Source organism: Oncorhynchus kisutch, linkage group LG28 (assembly GCF_002021735.2).
Source record: "Oncorhynchus kisutch isolate 150728-3 linkage group LG28, Okis_V2, whole genome shotgun sequence".
Lineage (NCBI taxonomy): Eukaryota > Metazoa > Chordata > Actinopteri > Salmoniformes > Salmonidae > Oncorhynchus > Oncorhynchus kisutch.
Window position 1 is genome coordinate 19081766 of NC_034201.2, and position 18865 is coordinate 19100630.

Below are 18865 nucleotides of genomic sequence, written 5' to 3' on the forward strand. Positions count from 1 at the left end.
ATGTGGTTGAAATTTCACACTCAAAACAACAGTTTACATTGATAACTTTTTTCAAATCCATTTGAGGCTGTTTTCCACGTAGATTCCAAATGGCTTTGAAACAACGTTGATTCAACCAGTTTGTGCCCAGTGGGGAGCTGCTTTGCATTACATAAAACACACGTTGATGTGTCGTCTAAACTGTGCTGTGGCAAAAGAAGAGCTATTGGTTGGTTTAATATAACAATGAGCTGTGGCAATAACTTGATAAGGCTGCCTGCCTATGTGTACGACTGTAATGGATATTTGAGCTCTTGAGTGGTGACTTGAGATATGCCGAAGACATTCCTATTGGTTCAATGGAAACGTGAGGAAAGGAAAGGGTTACTCCACATACTATAAAACCTCCCCTCTATAACGGACCAAGGCATCGTGGACGGGAGGACTGCTTACGAGTGACAAGTGTACATCAAGTACTGGAATCATCGTAACTACAACACTTATAAATCATGAGTGAGGTAGGTGTACTTTATTTTTAAAAGCCTTTCTTTTGAAGTATAATTTTCGCTCACATCATACGGTAGGCTAATAAGTGCATCCATGGATAGTCTGCTGCTGCAACACTGCCAATTCCAGCATTCAAGCGGAGCGCAACCAAATTGTTTCAAAGGAGCCCATTAAAGCGTGAAATAAATTAAATTGTTTGTAGTTTTGGCGATGGCAACGATATGAAACGATTTGCTACAATATAAGAAAGTGTCACTGGCGTCCAGCATGTCAACATTATTTATTAGGCTATCCAACTACCGGGCAATCAACCCCAAACGGTCCTTTCTGACCCTCCATTCGTGATTGTTGTCCTTCCTTATATGTTTTTTTTGTAGAGAAGGTTTGTACAATTATGTATGCTGCTGGTATGGACTGGAAGTAGCCTACAAAGAGCATAGCTTTGGAAATGTAGCCCGCACGCCTATTTGTGTAGCCTAGACATGGGCTATTGTGCAACCCTTACCCGCTGAGTACAGACTTAATTTCAAGATCTAGTTTTGACTAACATTTGGTTGAGTTGTCAACTAACGTGAAATCAACAACAAAAAAGTCACCGTGTTATTGGATTTAGGTTAAAAGATGTGTGGAAAAAAATAAGAAATTCCCATAAATTGATTTATTTTTTCAAATCCAAATAGTTTTACAAGTTGATTCAACGTGATCACTGACTTATTTGGATACAATTACGTGGAAACAACGTTGATTCAACCAGGTTTTGCCCAGTGGGTAAAGTTATGCTAAAATAAACACAATTCCACATAGTTTTCTGGTGCGTTATGACTTTAACGTATTGCAACACGCTAGAAAAACCATAAATCATCTGTCTAACTTTACACTTAAAGGTGAATACATTCATTTACGTGGTTACATAATAACCGAAGACTTTTGTTGAATGGATACAGTTATGAATGGCCTCTAATCTTCTGTGAAATCGGGCAGTAATCACAGGAGCAGTGGCGGTTCTAGCTTGTATGACTCCCTGGGCGAACCCCGCCCCCCCCCAAAAAGCACCATTCTGCACTAACTGTAATTTTTATTCAGACATTTGGAACACAAATAAATTATCATAACATTTAAAACTATATAAATATAAAAAATAAGACTCAAATATCAAAAAGAAGTAACAAAGACAAATAGAAACAAATTTGTGTTGATTTGCCACTCGAGCATCAATACATTACCCGTCCCCCAACACTGTCAACCAAGAGTCAAGACTAAACCAATTCACCTTGGTGGTGTGCAGACAGGTTTTATATTATTCTTAAAGATTTCGCACAAACCAGAAAAAAAATGAAACAACATGTCTGTGAAACTATATATTCACAGTATTATGAATGAATTGGGGTTTATTTGGTAACATTTCGTAGTTTGACTGATTTTTCTAATTGCATTAGTACTGTACAAAGTTAGAGGTGCGCTATTTGATAGATTCCCCCACTTCCAGTGGGGAGACTTGAGGTCAACTTAACCCCGCCCCTCTCCCGATCTCGTACTTCTGAGTGGGAGAACTTTCCAGGCAGCAGCCTGCCTACCTCACAAACTAGAATCAGGGCGCCCACTCCGACAAGGTTAATTGACCCACAGTCCCACATGGTGACATGATATCATTGACGTGTAAATGAGCGATAGAAAATCGATCGTGCAAATGTCACCATACCAAAAAAATGTGTGTGGGCGCCATGTGCCGCCCCCGGCAAGATGTTGCCCTGGGAGGCTCCCCATGTCGTCTATACCTAAATCCGCTACTGCACAGGAGAACAAACCAGTGCACAAAATACAAATACTCCGGGAAATTGGAAACAAGTGGACTAATGGCGGTACATACATGTTTTATGCAGTCTTTATTTAACGGTTGTTGTCATACTGCAATGGCCTACTTGTTTTCATGTATCAATTAAGTGTGTGCGTGTGTGTGTGTGTGTGTGTGTGTGTGTGTGAGAGAGAGAATAGGCCTACATACAGGAGTAGTCTATGTGTGTGAATCGTTTGATAAGCAAGATTGTTGAGCCATGATATTTGTAAGTTAATGTTTATTCCAGCATAAACAGTTTGTGTTAGCTGAAGCACGGGTGATATTGACCTAGAGACAGTCTGCCAATCAACTGAATGCACCAGTCAATTCAGTTAAGCCATAATAGCCATGTTTATAATCATCATGTCTTAGCTGAAGGCAAGGGGTTTCTGTGCTTATTACACTGCTAGAGAAAAACAGCACCAGCATCCCAGAATTTGTTATATGCAAACACTGCACTGAGTGTTGGCTGTCACTGAATAATTCAAGGCTGACCCACTGAAATAACACATTCTGTTCTGTCACTGCATGCATAGCGCAGGTGAGAATAGAAATAAATGAGGCCCCCAATCGGAGACCTTATCACTGTCTCTTTCCCTCAAAACAATGGGCCAATTTTGGAAACAATTGAGCTGCATTCTTTTCTGGTTGCTTGCCTGATGTATAGGCTAGTACAGTTGGCCTTTCCATCAAAGTCAATGGATTCCAGCAGCAGTTGCTGTATGTTAGGCCGGGAGAGACGGAGACGCAGACAGACAGAGCTGGCTGTGGTAGTGACAGATGGGGCCAGTCTTCTTAGCTCTACAGCAGTGCCCCCTCCCTTCTTCACAGCTGCCCCCTCTCTCTCCTAGCACCTCACTCTGCCTGGATAGGTGGTCCAATAGAGAGGCTTGGTCAGTGGTTACCTCGGTGTATGGCTGAGGGAAACCTGCCCAGCCAACCCTACCCACTAAAACACATTGAATATAAAACACAACACACTATTTTGGATTGGCTGTATAATTAAGTGTTACCTGTATTATAGTTAGTGCAACATTTTCCAACATCAACCAAAATGTACTTGTGGTGACAGAGGTTTGAGATCACACTGTATGTCACAGCGCACACATCTGACAATGATTTTCTCTGTTCATGGTTTATATAGGATTCTACGGTACTGCATAAACAGAATTTTATAAATAAGACAAATGTCCTGTGTGCTCTAGGGTACAAAGTGGTATCTTACAGCACACAGGACATCAATTAGCTTCCCATCTCCATGATGCAGTTACAGTGCCTTCAGAAAGTATTCACACCCCTGGACTTTTTCCACATTTTGTTGTTACATCCTGAATTTAAAATGAATAAAAAACATATTTTTCACTGACCTATAATGTTAAAGTGGATTTTTTGTTGTTGAAATTTGTACAACTTAATCAAAAATAAAAAGCTGAAATGTTTATAAGTATTCAACCCCTTTCTTATGGCATGCCTAATAAATATAAATTCAGGACAAAAAATGTGCTTAACTCACAAAATAAGTTGCGTATGTTTTGCGCAATAATAGTTTTTAACATCATTTTTCAATGACTACCTTATCTCTGTACCCCACACATACAATTATCTGTAAGGTCCCTCAGTCAAGCAGTGAATTTCAAACACAGATTCAACCACAAACACCAAGGAGGTTTTCCAATGCCTCGCAAAGAAGGGCACCTATTGGTAGATAGGTAAACGTAAAAAAAAAGCAGACATTGAATATCCCTTTGAGCATGGTGAAGTTATTAATTACACTTTGGATTGTGTATCAATGCAGCTAGTCACTACAACGATACAGGCGCCCTTCCTAACTAATTTGCTGGAGAGGAAGGAAACCACTCAGGGATTTCACTATGTGGCTAATGGCGACTTTAAAACAGTTACAGAGTATGTGGTCTTGAAAAGAAGCTCAGTAATATCTTAAGTATATGCCAGTGTATTATTGGTAAACACATCTGTGTCAGGCCGCAGTGACAGCATTAGAACCAGGGCACTAAATCCACATATCTCCACATTTAGAGACAGCCACTGTCCCTCTGTCGGCAGGCTAGATTAGAATGCTCCCGTCAAACACGCAGATATTTAGCAGATTTGTTCAATACTTTTGTTGCTAGGCAGGATTATGTAACTTCTCGGGTGGATATTTGGATCTGTCTGTAGTGCGATGTATCTATCTCCTGCTATCACTTACAGATTGAGATAGGTCAGGCACATTCAACAGCCATGACATCCATCTTCTTGATGAGACACTTGGGTTCAATTGAATTTGTCCTCTTCACAATGGCTGCAACACAACACTGTTTGTTCTCTTGCCTTCAAGTTTATCTTGGGGGGGGGGGGGGGTAAGCATTTTAGTACCTGAAGCGTGATGTTATGTCAGTATGAAACATGCTGTGATACGACACTTCCGCCACAGTGATGGTGCAGTGTGGTTAAGATGATGGGTAGATGATGCAGAAGGCTATATCCCTGTTCTGTAGAGCCTTGAGGGGCCCAACCAACAGACGCTTAACCCTAACGTGCTGTAAATTAACCTTACCAATGTCTGAGTTAGTTGTCGATTGTGATCAGGCAGGCATATAGACAAAGTAGAGGTAGAGACATGGGAATGGAAGGGAAGCAGGCAGATAGATAGATATATAGACAGACAGCAGTACAGTCAGTGTCGCCTCCAGGCTTTAAAACAGGGTGCAGTCAGCCTTGTCTGATTAGCATTGAGAGCACGGTCCAGTGGTTTGTTGTTTTCCATGTGGATAGAGATGGAAACAGAAATGCCTGCGTTTCAAAACAGGGAACATATATGACATAGAAGAACATCATCAAGGTGTGAATAAACAAATCACAACCATGTCCACATTGTGTGAACGTTGTGGTGATGAGCTGGAATGTCAGGTTAAGATGACAAGTATGGTAGTGTGCCATTCATATGGATGTGTTTACAGTAAATGCAGAAGAATAAGGAAATGGTTCAATGTTTCAAAAACCACCAATCATGCATGCTTTGCTCAACTAACAGTGGTGTATTGCTGTGACTTGATATTTTCACATTTTCTTACATTGCTATGATATAGAAATGTAATCCATTCCATTACATCCTTTTTTTGAAATGAGTATTTTAAAAATCTTAACATATTGATGCTCTGTTTAAGTAAAAGCAATGCATCAGACGAAGAGTCCAATATGGTGTTGCCACCACTAACTTATCATGGGACTTCACGGTGGCTTTGGTGTCTACTTAGTGGAGCTGTTTCACTCCAGCGTTTCACTCTAGTATACATCAAATGGACAAGGAGAACTAGAGGGCTGCTACCAATTAGTGTAAAAAGGTCATAGTGGTAGAAGGATGAGCAGTGTCTCTGTGTCCTTTTTACCCTCTGTATCTACCTATTAAAGTCAGTGAGAGTAAATTATATTCAGCTCAGAGGTGCCTGTTGGACAGATTTGGAGATGAACTCAGTCAATGGAAGTCTGAGGAAATTATTAGCAAAAGTAACTTTTTTTTGTTGTTTTAGCGTTTCTATTTAGAGTTGTTTTGCCTCGTCTCTGACCTGGACAAAGAATCTTTCACAGTTAATCTGTTAGTGGAAATGTCATATTAATTGGGGTAATCTCTTCTGAGTGACCAACTGGCAACTGACAGTGCATAAATATATATATATATATATATATATATATATATATTTTTAAATCTTTTGAATTTGCTTAAAATCTTCTCAAAATCAAATAAAAGTTTATTGGTTGCATACACATATTTGCAGGTGTTATAGCAGGTGCAGCAAAATTATTATGTTAGTATCTCCAATAGTGCAGTAGAATGTCTAGCAAATGCAATATACAAATATACAAATATACAAATAATAATAACAAAATGAAAAAAAATCAAGAAATGTCAGAACGAGTCCACAATCCAAAGTAGATATGAAGTAGATACAGTGGGGCAAAAAAGTATTTAGTCAGCCACCAATTGTGCAAGTTCTCCCACTTAAAAAGATGAGAGGCCTGTAATTTTCATCATAGGTACACTTCAACTATGACAGACAAAATGAGAGAGAAAAAATCAAGAAAATCACATTGTAGGATTTGTAATGAATTTATTTGCAAATTATGGTGGAAAATAAGTATTTCACTTGTTAAATCCACTTCAATCAGTGTAGATGAGAGAGACAGGTTAAATAATGATTTTTAGTATATGATGTGACCAGTGTTCAATGTCTTTATATACATGGGGCTGTATTCTCAAGGTGCAGGGCAGAGTACCGGGCAGGTAGCTGGCTAGTGATGGCTGTTTAACAGTCTGATGGCTTGGGACCCGTTTTTCAAAAGTTATCTACAGTTGAAGGTGGAAGTTTACAAACACTTAAGTTGGAGTCATTAAAACTAGTTTTTCAACCACTCCACAAATTTCTTGTTAATAAACTATAGTGTTGGCAAGTCGGTTAGGACATCTACTTTGTGCATGACACAAATAATCTTTCCAACAATTGTTTACAGACAGATTATTTCACTTAAAATTCACTGTATCACAATTCCAGTGGGTCAGAAGTTTACATACACTAAATTGACTGTGGCTTTAAACAGCTTGAAAAATTCCAGAAAATTATGTCATGGCTTCAGAAGCTTCTGATAGACCTCCACAAGTCTGGTTCATCCTTGGGAGCAATTTCTAAATGCCTGAAGGTACCATGTTCATCTGTACAAACAATAGTACGCAAGTATAAACACCATGGGACCACACAGCCGTCATACCGCTCAAGAAGGAGACGTGGTGTGTCTCCTAGAGATGAACGTACTTTGGTGCGAGAACTGAAAATCAATCCCAGAACAACAGCAAAGGACCTTGTGAAGATGCTGGAGGAAATAGTTACAAAAGTATCTATATCAACAGTAAAACGAGTCCTATATCGACGTAACCTGAAAGGCTGCTCAGCAAGGAAGAAGCCACTGCTCCTAAACCGCTATAAAAAAGCCAGACTACTGTTTGCAACTACACATGGGGACAAAAATGATACTTTTTGGAGAAATGTCCTCTGGTCTGATGAAACAAAAATAAAACTGTTTGGCCATGATGACCATTGTCATGTTCGGAGAAAAAAGGGGGAGGGTTGCAAGCCAAAGAACATCCCAACCGTGAAGCACGGGGGTGGCAGCATCATGTTGTGGGGGTGCTTTGCCGCAGGAGGGACTGGTGAACTTCACAAAATTGATGGGATCATGAGGAAGGACAATTATGTGGATATATTTAAGCAACTTCTCAAGACATCAGTCAGGAAGTTAAAGCTTGGTCGCAAATGGATCTTCCAAATGGACAATGACCCCAAGCATACTTCCAAAGTTGTGGCAAAATGGCTTAAGGACAACAAAGTCAAAGTATTGGTGTGGCCATCACAAAGCCCTGACCTCAATCCTATTGAAAATCTAATCAAATGTATTTATATAGCCCTTTTTACATCAGCTGATATCTCAAAGTGCTGTACAGAAACCCATCCTAAAACCCCAAACAGCAAGCAATGCAGGTGTAGAAGCACAGTGGCTAGGAAAAACTCCCTAGAAAGGCCTAGGAAGAAACCTAGAGAGGAACCAGTCTATGAGGGGTGGCCAGTCCTCTTCTGGCTGTGCCGGGTGGAGATTATAGCAGAACATGGCCAAGATGTTCAAATGTTCATAAATGACCAGCATGGTCAAATAATAATAATCACAGTAGTTGTCGAGGGTGCAACAGGTCAGCACCTCAGGAGTAAATCAGTTGACTTTTCATAGCTGATCATTGAGAGTTTCTCTACCACTCCAGCTGTCTCTAGAGAGTTGAAAACAGCAGGTCTGGGACAGGTAGCACGTCTGGTGAACCAGTCAGGGTTCCATAGCCGCAGGCAGAACAGTTGAACCTGGAGCGGCAGCATGGCCAGGTGGACTGGGGACAACAAGAAGTCATGCCAGGTAGTCCTGAGGCATGGTCCTAGGGCTCAGGTCCTCAGAGAGAGAGAATGAAAGAAAGAGAGAATTAGAGAGAGCATACTTAAATTCACACAGGACACCGGATAAGACAGAAGAAATACTCCAGATATAACAGACTGACCCTAGCCCCCCGACACAAACTACTGCAGCATAAATATTGTGTGAAAAAAATGTGTGGGCAGAACTGAAAACGCGTTTGCGAGCAAGGAGACCAACAAACCTGACTGTTACACCAGCTCTGTCAGGATGAATGTGCCAAAATTCACCCAACTTATTGTGGGAAGCTGGTGGAAGGCTATCTGAGTCATTTGACACAAGTTAAACAATTTAAAGGTAATGCTACCAAGTACTAATTGAGTGTATGTAATCTTCTGAGGGTGATGAAATAAATAAAAGCTGAAATAAATCATTCTCTCTCCTATTATTCTGACATTTCACCTTCTTAAAATAAAGTGGTGATCCTAACTGACCTAAAACAGGGATTTTTTACTGGGATTAAATGTCAGGAATTGTGAAACTGAGTTTAAATGTATTTGGCTAAGCTGTATGTAAACCTCCGACTTCAACTGTATCCTGATTCTGCCTATTGGATAGGATTAAATGCATAGAAATAAAATGAGTAGAACAGGAGTGATTTGTACTATTCATTCTATTTCTATGCATTTATTCCTAACTGATAGGCGAAATCCAGATAACTTAAAAAAAAAAAACTGGGTCCTGATGATAGAAGCTGTTTCTCACTCTCTCGGTCCCGGTTCTGATGCACCTGTACCATCCTTGTCTGTTAGTTGGCAACAACCCGGGCTCGGGTGGCCTTCCTTTGACAACGGGTGCTGTAAATGTCCTGGAGGGTAAGCAGCGTGCCCCCGGTGATAAATTGGGCTGACTGCACCACCCTCTGGAGAGCCATGGAGTTGCCTGACAGAATGCTCTCAATGGTGCATCTGTCGAAGTTTGAGGGTTATGCCAAATTTCTTCAGCCGACTGAGGTTGAAGAAGCGCTGTTGTGCCTTCTTCACCATAGTGTCGGTGTGGTGGGACTCTTTCAGGTCCTCAGTGATGTGATGTGGTCACAGTCTTCAGCTCCAATATGTTGTCCTTATAGAATACTCCACAGTGTCTGAGACATGATGTCCGCTTGCATTTTTAGCAACATTACACTGGTGATACATGGCCCTGGTTCAGAATGACCCTAATCATCCCTCACAAAGAGCAGAGATTACGCAAAAATAATATATAATCCAGCTAAATTGTCTGATGCCTGTATGCTGTGCACTTCCTATAACCTGGTCCACAACATAAAGCTAGATGTTTAGGTATAACAAAGCCTAAACATCTAATATCCCATTGTTTTTGTGATGCTTTCATAACACAGTCCTTGTGATGCCGAATGATTTCACTTACTGTACAATAACCATTTGGCTACATATTGTCCTCGAGCTAGGACTGAGAGACAGGATTTACTGTATGGATTTACCGTTCATGTTGATTACTCATCCTCATAGAATGACAGTGTAGACAACATCCTTCATGTGTTCTGGGCCTGTTTTCATTAAGCGTCTCAGAGTAGGCGTGTGGATCCAGGATCAGGTCCCGCCTGTCCATTCAATATCATTTAAAAGGCTAAACTGATCCTACAACAGCACTCTGAGATGCTTTGTGAATACAGGCCCTGATGTCGAGCAGAAATGTGCTGCTGAAGGATGCAGTGTAGTTGGATGTGTTGCGAGCCTTGGGGTCTGGCTAATGCGTGTTAATGTTTTATGAGGAAACCATGGTGTTGTATCATTAGTTTTGCTCAGATTATTCCAGCAGGGAGAAAAACTGTTACTTATTGCCTGCCTGCCTGTCTGATAATGAATACTGTAGTTAGAAAACCACAGACGTCAGTGAGGGAATTATGGTTCTGTTACCATGTCATGGAGGGGCATCCAGGGCAGATTGGATGTCAATGGAAGTACCTGACTAAATGCATAAAATGATAATGACCTTTATACAAAGACAGTAATACAGGAGATGACCTTTTCAGCAAGTATGGACGGAAAGACAAATATAAAGAACTGACATTATAGTTTGACAGTATCTTGAAGTATGATGCACAATTACCTCAGTCTGAAGCCTTGTTATTGTCATTGGAATCTTCCATCAGTGTGCAGACTGAATGAACAGAGGCAAACTCTGCTCACATAATCAAATCTAATTTTATTGGTCACATACATATATTTAGCAGATGTTATTGCGGGTGTAGCTAAATGCTTGTGTTCCTAGCTCCCACAGTGCAGTAGTATCTTAAAAACAAATTGTCCAGTGTAGTTCTTTGAGGGCCATCATGGTATCGGCTTGAGGGGGAATATACACAGCTGTGACTATAACCGAAGAGAATTCTCTTGGGAGGTAATACGGTTGGCGTTTGAGGTATTTTACGTCCGGTGAACAAAAGGACTTCAGTTTATGTATGTGTTCACAATCACACCATGAGTAGATAATAATGAAACAGACACCCCCACCTTTATTCTTCCCAGAGAGTTCTTTATTCCTGTCTGCGCGATGTACTGAGAACCCAGATGGCTGTATGGACGGGGACAGTATATCCCAAGAGAGCCATGTTTCTGTGAAACAGAATGTTACAATCCAAGATGTTTCTCTGGAAGGAGATCCTTGCCCTGAGCTTGTCTACTTTATTATACAGATACTGTACATTAGCGAGTAATATACTCAGAAGCGGTGGATGGTGTGCACGCCTCCTGAGTCAGACTAGAAGTCCACTCCGAATACATCTTCTCCGCCGGCAGTGTTTTGATTGCCCTGGGGGGTACGAACAAAGGATCCAACTCGGGAAAGTTGTATACCTGGTCGTAATGCTGGTGAGTTACCGACGCTCTGATATCCAAAAGTTATTTCTGCCTGTATGTAATAACACAAAAAAATGTCTGGGCTAATAATGTAAGAAACAACACACAAAAAAAACGAAATACTACAAAGTTGCTTAGGAGCTGCCATATCTGTCGTCGCCATGTCTAAAGTGAATAATCTCCTCAGTTGACTTCTACATTGATGCTAACAAACAGTTAAATGCAATGCCGGATGACTAAAGTTAGCTAGCAAAAACAACTCGATAAAACACTGTCACGAAGATGAGGCCATCTCAGAACTGTCTTTCTTCACAGTCACTCCTACCACCAAGGTCATGCCCTAACTTTCCTTCTCTCAGGGGCATCACTGACCTAGGCTGTGTTTAATAATGACTATGTCAGGTTCAGCTTCTGGATGGACAAGTCAAACCAAGTTGAACGCCCTAACTGTGCCGTCCAACACCAGAGCCTTGAAAGGATGACATTTTCCTTTACCCCATCCCATTCCAACATGGACTTCCTCTATCCTCTAAACTTGGCTGCTGTGTGTCTGCTGAGTGAGCAGGTATTGTAGCACTACTCGTCAAGTTAGATGGATACTTGACAGGATTCCAGAGACTAGTAGGCTTAGTGATACTTTCTGGATGCGCATGTAAGGAACGTTAGCAATGCTCCATCCAACTTTGCCAAGCCTGAACCTTTAAAGGTGGATATCGTGCTGTAAACAGGTGGATATGGTGCTGCAAGTCAGAGTTATCTAATGTGTTGGCAGCTGAGCCGCGTACAACCTTGGCTCCCTTTCCTCCCATGGAGCTTGAGATAGTGACAATAAAGTCTATCTCAGCTCAAAGCTGTGACATGAAAGCATTAATTCAAAGGACACTTTCTTCTTGTGTCTCGTCTAGTACGTTGATGTATGCTAATTGCTTTCGACACCTGGTAATGTAGTGAGGGAGGAGTTCTTCGTAGGTTAATTTGAGAGTGACCAAGAAGAATTTGAGGGTTCCATTGGTCACTGGTTAAAATAGTTCATTTGAATAATCTACATTTCCCCTGATCAGTCGGTTTATAGCTTGTTTTCATTTACCAAGCAACAATTCAAATCACAATGGGGCCAATAGAAAACATGTAGGTAAACACATACAGTGCAGTTGGAAAGTTTTCAGACCCCTTCCCTTGTTCCACATTTTGTTATGTTACAGCCTCATGTTACAGCCTCATGTTACAGCCTCATGTTACAGCCTCATGTTACAGCCTCATGTTACAGCCTCATGTTACAGCCTCATGTTACAGCCTCATGTTACAGCCTCAAAATCAAGTTTTTTGAAATTTTTGAAATGTATTTTTTATTTTTACGGATACCTTATTTACATAAGTATTCAGACCCTTTGCTATGAGACTTGAAATTGAGCACAGGTGCATCCTCTTTCCATTGATCATCCTTGAGATGTTTCTACAACTTGATTGGAGTCCACCTGTGGTAAATTAAATTGATTGAACATGATTTGGAAAGGCACACACCTGTCTATATATGGTCCCACAGTTGACAGCGCATGTCAGAGCAAAAACCAAGTCATGAGTGAAGGAATTGTCTTTAGAGCTCTGAGACAGGATTATGTCAAGGCACAGATTTGGGGAAGGGTACCAAACATTTCTGCAGCATTGAAGGTCCTCAAGAACACAGTGGCCTTCATCATTCTTAAATGGAAGAAGTTTGGAACCACCAAGACTCGGCCAAACTGAGAAATCAGGGGAGAAGGTCCTTGGTCAGGGAGGTGACCAAGAACCTGATGGTCACTGACAGAGCTCCAGAGTTCCTCTGTGGAGATGAGAGAACTTTCCAGAAGGACAACCATCTCAGCAGCACTCCCACCAATCAGGCCTTTATGGTAGAGTGGCCAGTAAAAGGCACATGACAGCCCTCTTGGAGTCTGACCATGGGAAACAAAATTCTCTGGTCTGATGAAACCAAGATTGAACTCTTTGGCCTGAATGACAAACGTCACATCTGGAGGAAACCTGGCACCATCCCTACAGTGAAGCATGGTGGTGCAGCATCATGCTATGGGGATGTTTTTCAACGACAGGGACTGGGAGACTAGTCAGGATCGAGGAAAAGATGAACGGCGCAAAGTACAGAGAGATCCTTGATGAAAACCTGCTCCAGAGCGCTCAGGACCTTAGACTGGGGTGGAGGTTTACATTCCAACAGGACAACGACCCTAAGCCAGAGCCTAGACTTGAACCTATAGAACATTGCTGGAGAACATTGCTGTGCAGCCACTCTCCCCATGCAACCTGACAAAGCTTGAGAGAATCTGCAGAGAAGAATTGGAGAAACTCCCCAAATACAGGTGTGCCAAGCTTATAGCATCATACCCAAGAAGACTCGAGGCTGTAATCGCTGCTAATGGTGCTTCAACAAAGTACTCAGTAAAGAATCTGAAAACGCATGTAAATGTAAATATTTTTTATTTATTTGTAATAAATGCACATCTGTTTTTGCTTATTTGGGTATTGTGTGTAGATTGTTTGAGGGGTAAAAATGATTTAATCCATTTTAGAATAAGGCTATAACGTAGCAAAATGCGGAAAAGGTCAAGGGGTCTGAATACTTTCCGAATGCATCGTAGATAAGCTTAGGTGAGCACACTATACTTAGGTGGGTACTATTTCAGTGTCCATGTATAGTACCAAATCACAATGGGTACTAGACAGCAGAAAACCCACTAAGCTTGAGTGAACGTGTCTGGCTACACAACCGAACTACAGCTGTTATGGTCCAGTGTCTGAGTCACCCAGTGACACTGTCTCAGCAGCTGGCTCCACCCTTCCAGCACCATGCTTCCCTTCTGCTCCCACCTCTTTCCTATCCCTTTGAGCTCCTGAGTCCCTTCCCCTGCACTTCCCACCACACTGGGGTTGCTGAGGCTTTGTAACGTGTTGGTTGGGGCTGAGTTGCCGACATTGTCGTCTGTGGCCTAGTTCGCCTAGCGTCACCTCCTCTCCTCCTTGTTGAATAGTTAATAGACACTCAGTGCAGTGTGGAGCCCCTCTGGAGAGACCAAGCTCACAGAAACACCCAAAATAGCCCTAGAAACGGCTACAATGATATATCATTTATTTATTTGGCTAATTCAACCCCCCAATACTACCACGGCATCCTTTGATCACATCACTGTGGGATGTGAGAGCGTGCTTTATATAAATTATATTAATTGTTGAACATACAGTACGTCTTTATCATCGAAGAGTAAGTGATGATCTGATCTATGTTTAGACTATAGCAGAGATATGACTCATGAGAGATGAGATGAATACATTAACTAAAGATGCAGTCCGGGATCTTAAGGCAGCCTCACCAAAAGTTTTGGTTCTGACATTTAGAACGACTTAAAGATCAGTGCCAGAAGATCTGAGGGAACGACTGGGCACATACCTTAAAAGCCTATCAGACATATATTTGGGTACCAGGCCATGTAGTGGTTTAAAAATCAACAAAGCAATTTTTTAAATAAACTCTCAAACTAAAATGCAATGAGTAGAGGACACAGGTTGGCGTGACTTTGGGTGGCAATGCCAGGCAGGCATACAGGCTGAAGAGTCAGGCTGAAGGGCTGTGGAGTGCTGAGTGCAGACCTCTGGATGGCACCAGGTTGAACGCAGTGCGCTGTTGTGTGTGCCAAGCTCTACATGGGGATATAGGACCAGACTGGGCTGGGCATGCCCAGGGGGATTACTGACACACCAGAACCACAGCTCTTTATGCTGTGAGAGCTGTGTGCTTACTATAGCCTATGACTCAACCATGTAAAACAAAAACAAGTATTTTGTGCTGAAAACATCATTACTACTATCACCATCATCACCGTCGTCCCATTAGATAATCTCCCTCTCCAGCTCCAACATATGGGGCTGGGAGCAGGCAAACATCTTGTCTTCTCTGGGGGGAGTGTGACGTGGCAAGCAGCCCCTCAGTCCAAGCTGTGCCCATGATGCCTGTCAGCTGGGAATTGACTGAACTGAATGAATGCCATGGACTCATTATCTTTTCACTTCCTGCAGTTACTGTGCCCACTCACAGTTTAACTGGCCATGTTACAGCCTGAGTCTCAGTGAAAGACTCTATGCGTTGGACTCAGTGGACCATGGCTGCTGTTGTTCCTCTTTCTTCTATCTCCTACTCCTAATGAGTGGCATTTCTGGAAATGGCTGTGCTGTGCTGCTTGGTGGCCCAGAAGGAGAATCTGTTGTTTTGGTTGTTTATTAAATATTTTTAATCTGCCCCCTCACCCCTACTCTGCTCCGCTACCTTTCAGGGATGCTGAGTGTTGATATTTAATATTTTTAGGACCACATCGGGAAAGAAAAGGGCTGTGTGCTTACAACTGAATGTATTCATATACCAAGCTTATGCGACAGGGAAAAGTGTAGAGTAGATACAGTAAAACATGCTCTAACTATTTATCTTTTTCTACCCCTTCTTTTAACCTTTATTTGTCCTCTCATTTTAATGTGCAAAAGGTGTCGCAGTGTAAAAGCTTTGTTAGACTGGCTCTTGGTGCTGTATTCCTAAGTGTTTCGCCGTAGCACCTTTCATTCATTACTCTGATGGGGGGTCCTCCAGTCATGACTCTCTGTGTCCTAGGCTTTCATGTCATGAACATCTCTATCAGTGAAGATGAGATGAGGTGGAGACAAGGTCATTCTTTATGATAGGTATGTTGGTTAATGCAGTTAAACACAATGGAGGTGAGAGGAGGGAGGGGGGAGGAGTAGAGGGACAAAAGAGGAGGAGAGGAGAGCAGATAGAAGAGGAAGAGCGCAGTGGAGGGTGTGTGTGTGTGGATGCTGGGTCTACCAGGGACAGGGTTTCAGGAAGCTGGTCTCTCCTCAGTACCAAACTGCCAGTGCATGCATTTTAATTTAAGCCCTCCCCCATGAGACAAAATGCTAATAGCACTCAAATGTTTGTAAGGATTGTGTCAATGTCTCCTCTTGTATTGTGGTGAGACTCTTGCCAGTCACAAATTAATTTGTGTGGTTATTTGATTCTTGGCTAGAAAATGCAAAAGCTGCTATTTTGCATGATTTTCACACAAAAAGAAATGGCAGTTTGTCTTACCAAACCCTGAAGAACCAAACATTCAGGATCCCCTGCTTTCTCTCCACTTTGATGGAACATGTCACAAAATGTTTTCCTGCTTACAAGTTCAGGCTGCCAGTCTCTTTTCTCATGCCTCCTTTATTGATGGACTAATGATGCCAATTCACAGAGGTACAACAAAGAAACAACCACAAAAGAGCCCAACTGACCAGGTTGTTATGTTAAAGGGGAATTTACCCTGGTTCTGCCACGGCATATAGTCAATACTATATTAACATTACATTTTTATCATAAACCAGAGAACTTGAGTTAGCATTAAAAAATGTATATGGTAAAAGTAGCATACCATTTTTTGGGGATGAACAGTGTAGTTCAGTGTCTGAGTGTGTCTCTGGTGTAGAGACACACAAGTGCTGAGAACTGAAGCTACATATTGTTACACCAGATAATGTGATTTACCCAAAGATTTTTGCCGACATCTTGTCTATTTCAAGTCTTCTCTCATTGATTGAGACAGGTGGGTGACCAACCCAATGTGCTGCATGTCATGATGACAGATACCTGTCTCGATCACGGAGTGAGAAGACTTCAAATACACACAATGGCAGCACACATATTGTTGGATAACTTTATGAACCAAAAAATGTTTTATTTTAATAATGGAGCTTTTTCTAAATTCAAACGGACCCCCTGCAACTGGACTCAGACATTTTACGAGACTCCTGTTTCCCTGAATCGAGGACGAAGAAGGCATCACTATGGTTGGTCAAATTCTCTGTGTTACACCAAACAGTACCTATCCTGTAACTGCCAGTAATGGATACGTTAAATATGGTTAAATGACATTATCTGGTGTAACAATCTGTTGCTAAAATAACTGGTGATCCACAGATGATGGGAGAGGTGGTCATTATGAAATGGCCATTCCAAAGAAACATACAGTAAATTCAAGGAATATTTGTATATCTGTGGGGGGAGTGTTGACATGATCAAACTGCCATTCAGCTCCTCATGAGTCATCTGCTTGAAATCGAGCATAACGTATAATCCTTCGAGAGGGATACAGTTCTGCTACAATGACACGCAAGCAATGGAATTCTGTTTTTGTATGTAGAATCCACTCCAGGAAGAAGCCCAGGCTTTTTCTGTAAGACAATAAACAATGATACTCTATTGTACAGTTTGAAAAACAGTTGAACTGTGCCAGCATAACATCAGCATTAGGGTAGACTAGATGAACATGCATGCATATGCACAGGCACAGAGATTACATTCACAGTATCTAGCCTGAAATAATGAAATATGACATTCAAACTTTGCACAGTGACCAGACTGTACAAATGGTAGGTAGGTAGGTAGGCAGACAATATTGACCTGCAGCCATGTCTATCAGGCATGCTTAGGCAAATATTTTTTATTGTAAAACCAGCTTCAGTTTCAGAGATTTACAACAGTAAATGGTTGTATTATTGTTTATCCTTACTGTTTGCTAGTTAACTTAGCTAGCTATCTTGCATCATGCCTAACATTTTGTGAGATTAAAGGGGAAAACACTCAGTTCTGCCTCCAGGACAAGACCTGCGAGGGGGAAAAAAACAGGGAAAATAAGTCAGAGGGTGTATGAGGATGTATTTTGTTGTGTGCCCATTAAAGGGATTGTAGTTGTTCCTGGTACAGAATCCAGTATTTACCCCTACAGTAGTAGAGTGGCTCAGATAGGGACTGCGCTCCACATGGAACCCTATTCATTCTGGACAACAGAGTGACACTCATCACTTCATCTGACAGCGGCCCACACTTCGTTGTGCCTGTGTTTGGTATAATGAAATGGTAATGTGTGGAAAGCCGCCACAACACAATGAGTATGTGATCCATAATTATGTACTACATAGAATACATAATGAGGATTTGAATGGTTTGTTGATGATGTTGCTGGCAGGACTTTGACAAAAGCTGGCATGAGCGAGGGAACAATAATCATCAAGGAGCTAAGCCGAAGTGAAAGAAGAGAATGTGAAAATCAAGGGGCCGTGACAAATGTTTCATTTGAAATTCAGTCATGGCGTCTAAATGCACATTTAATTTATTATTATTATTTTTTACATTTATTAGGCACTGTTTAACAAAAATAGAGCTGAAAGAGAGAGAGATAAGAGCCTCACTGGAGATAAATACATATAGAAGAAAGAGGAATAATGTGGGGTAAATGTGCCCCAGAGTCAGAGTAATCCTCCTGAACACTATGACCAGCCTGGTTATGTAAGTTCTAACCGTATCCAGGCAGATAGAGGGGGAGGAGGAAGGATGGGAGGGAGGGAGGGATGGATGGAGTAGAGATTGGGGCATGCTCAAAGAGCTGATGCAATCCTGAATCCGGGATTCACCTCAAACTGATGTAGAGTAAGAGAAACCATCCTTTATTGTTTTCATCACAGCCGCTCCCTATAACATCTGTTGGCCGCTGGTTGCATGTGATTAAAGAGAAAACAAACAAACTATTACAGGGTCAGCAATGACAATGAGCAACAACAGGATTAGAGCAGATTAGATAGCGATGACTGTTTCTTCATTAACCTCTGTAACCACTCTATACGTGTTGAGCAGCTCTACTGTAAA

At 41.6% G+C, this 18865-nt stretch overlaps 1 protein-coding gene across 1 annotated transcript in view; it reads left to right on the forward strand.

The window, feature by feature from the left end:
- The first annotated feature begins 371 nt into the window (after positions 1–371).
- LOC109873084 (calmodulin regulator protein PCP4-like) overlaps positions 372–18865 on the forward strand; it is a 33134-nt gene continuing 14640 nt past the window's right edge. The window contains exon 1 of the mRNA XM_020464603.2: positions 372–497. Coding sequence (XP_020320192.1) covers positions 489–497 — 9 coding nt within the window. The 5' untranslated portion in view covers positions 372–488. The remainder of the gene's footprint in view (positions 498–18865) is intronic.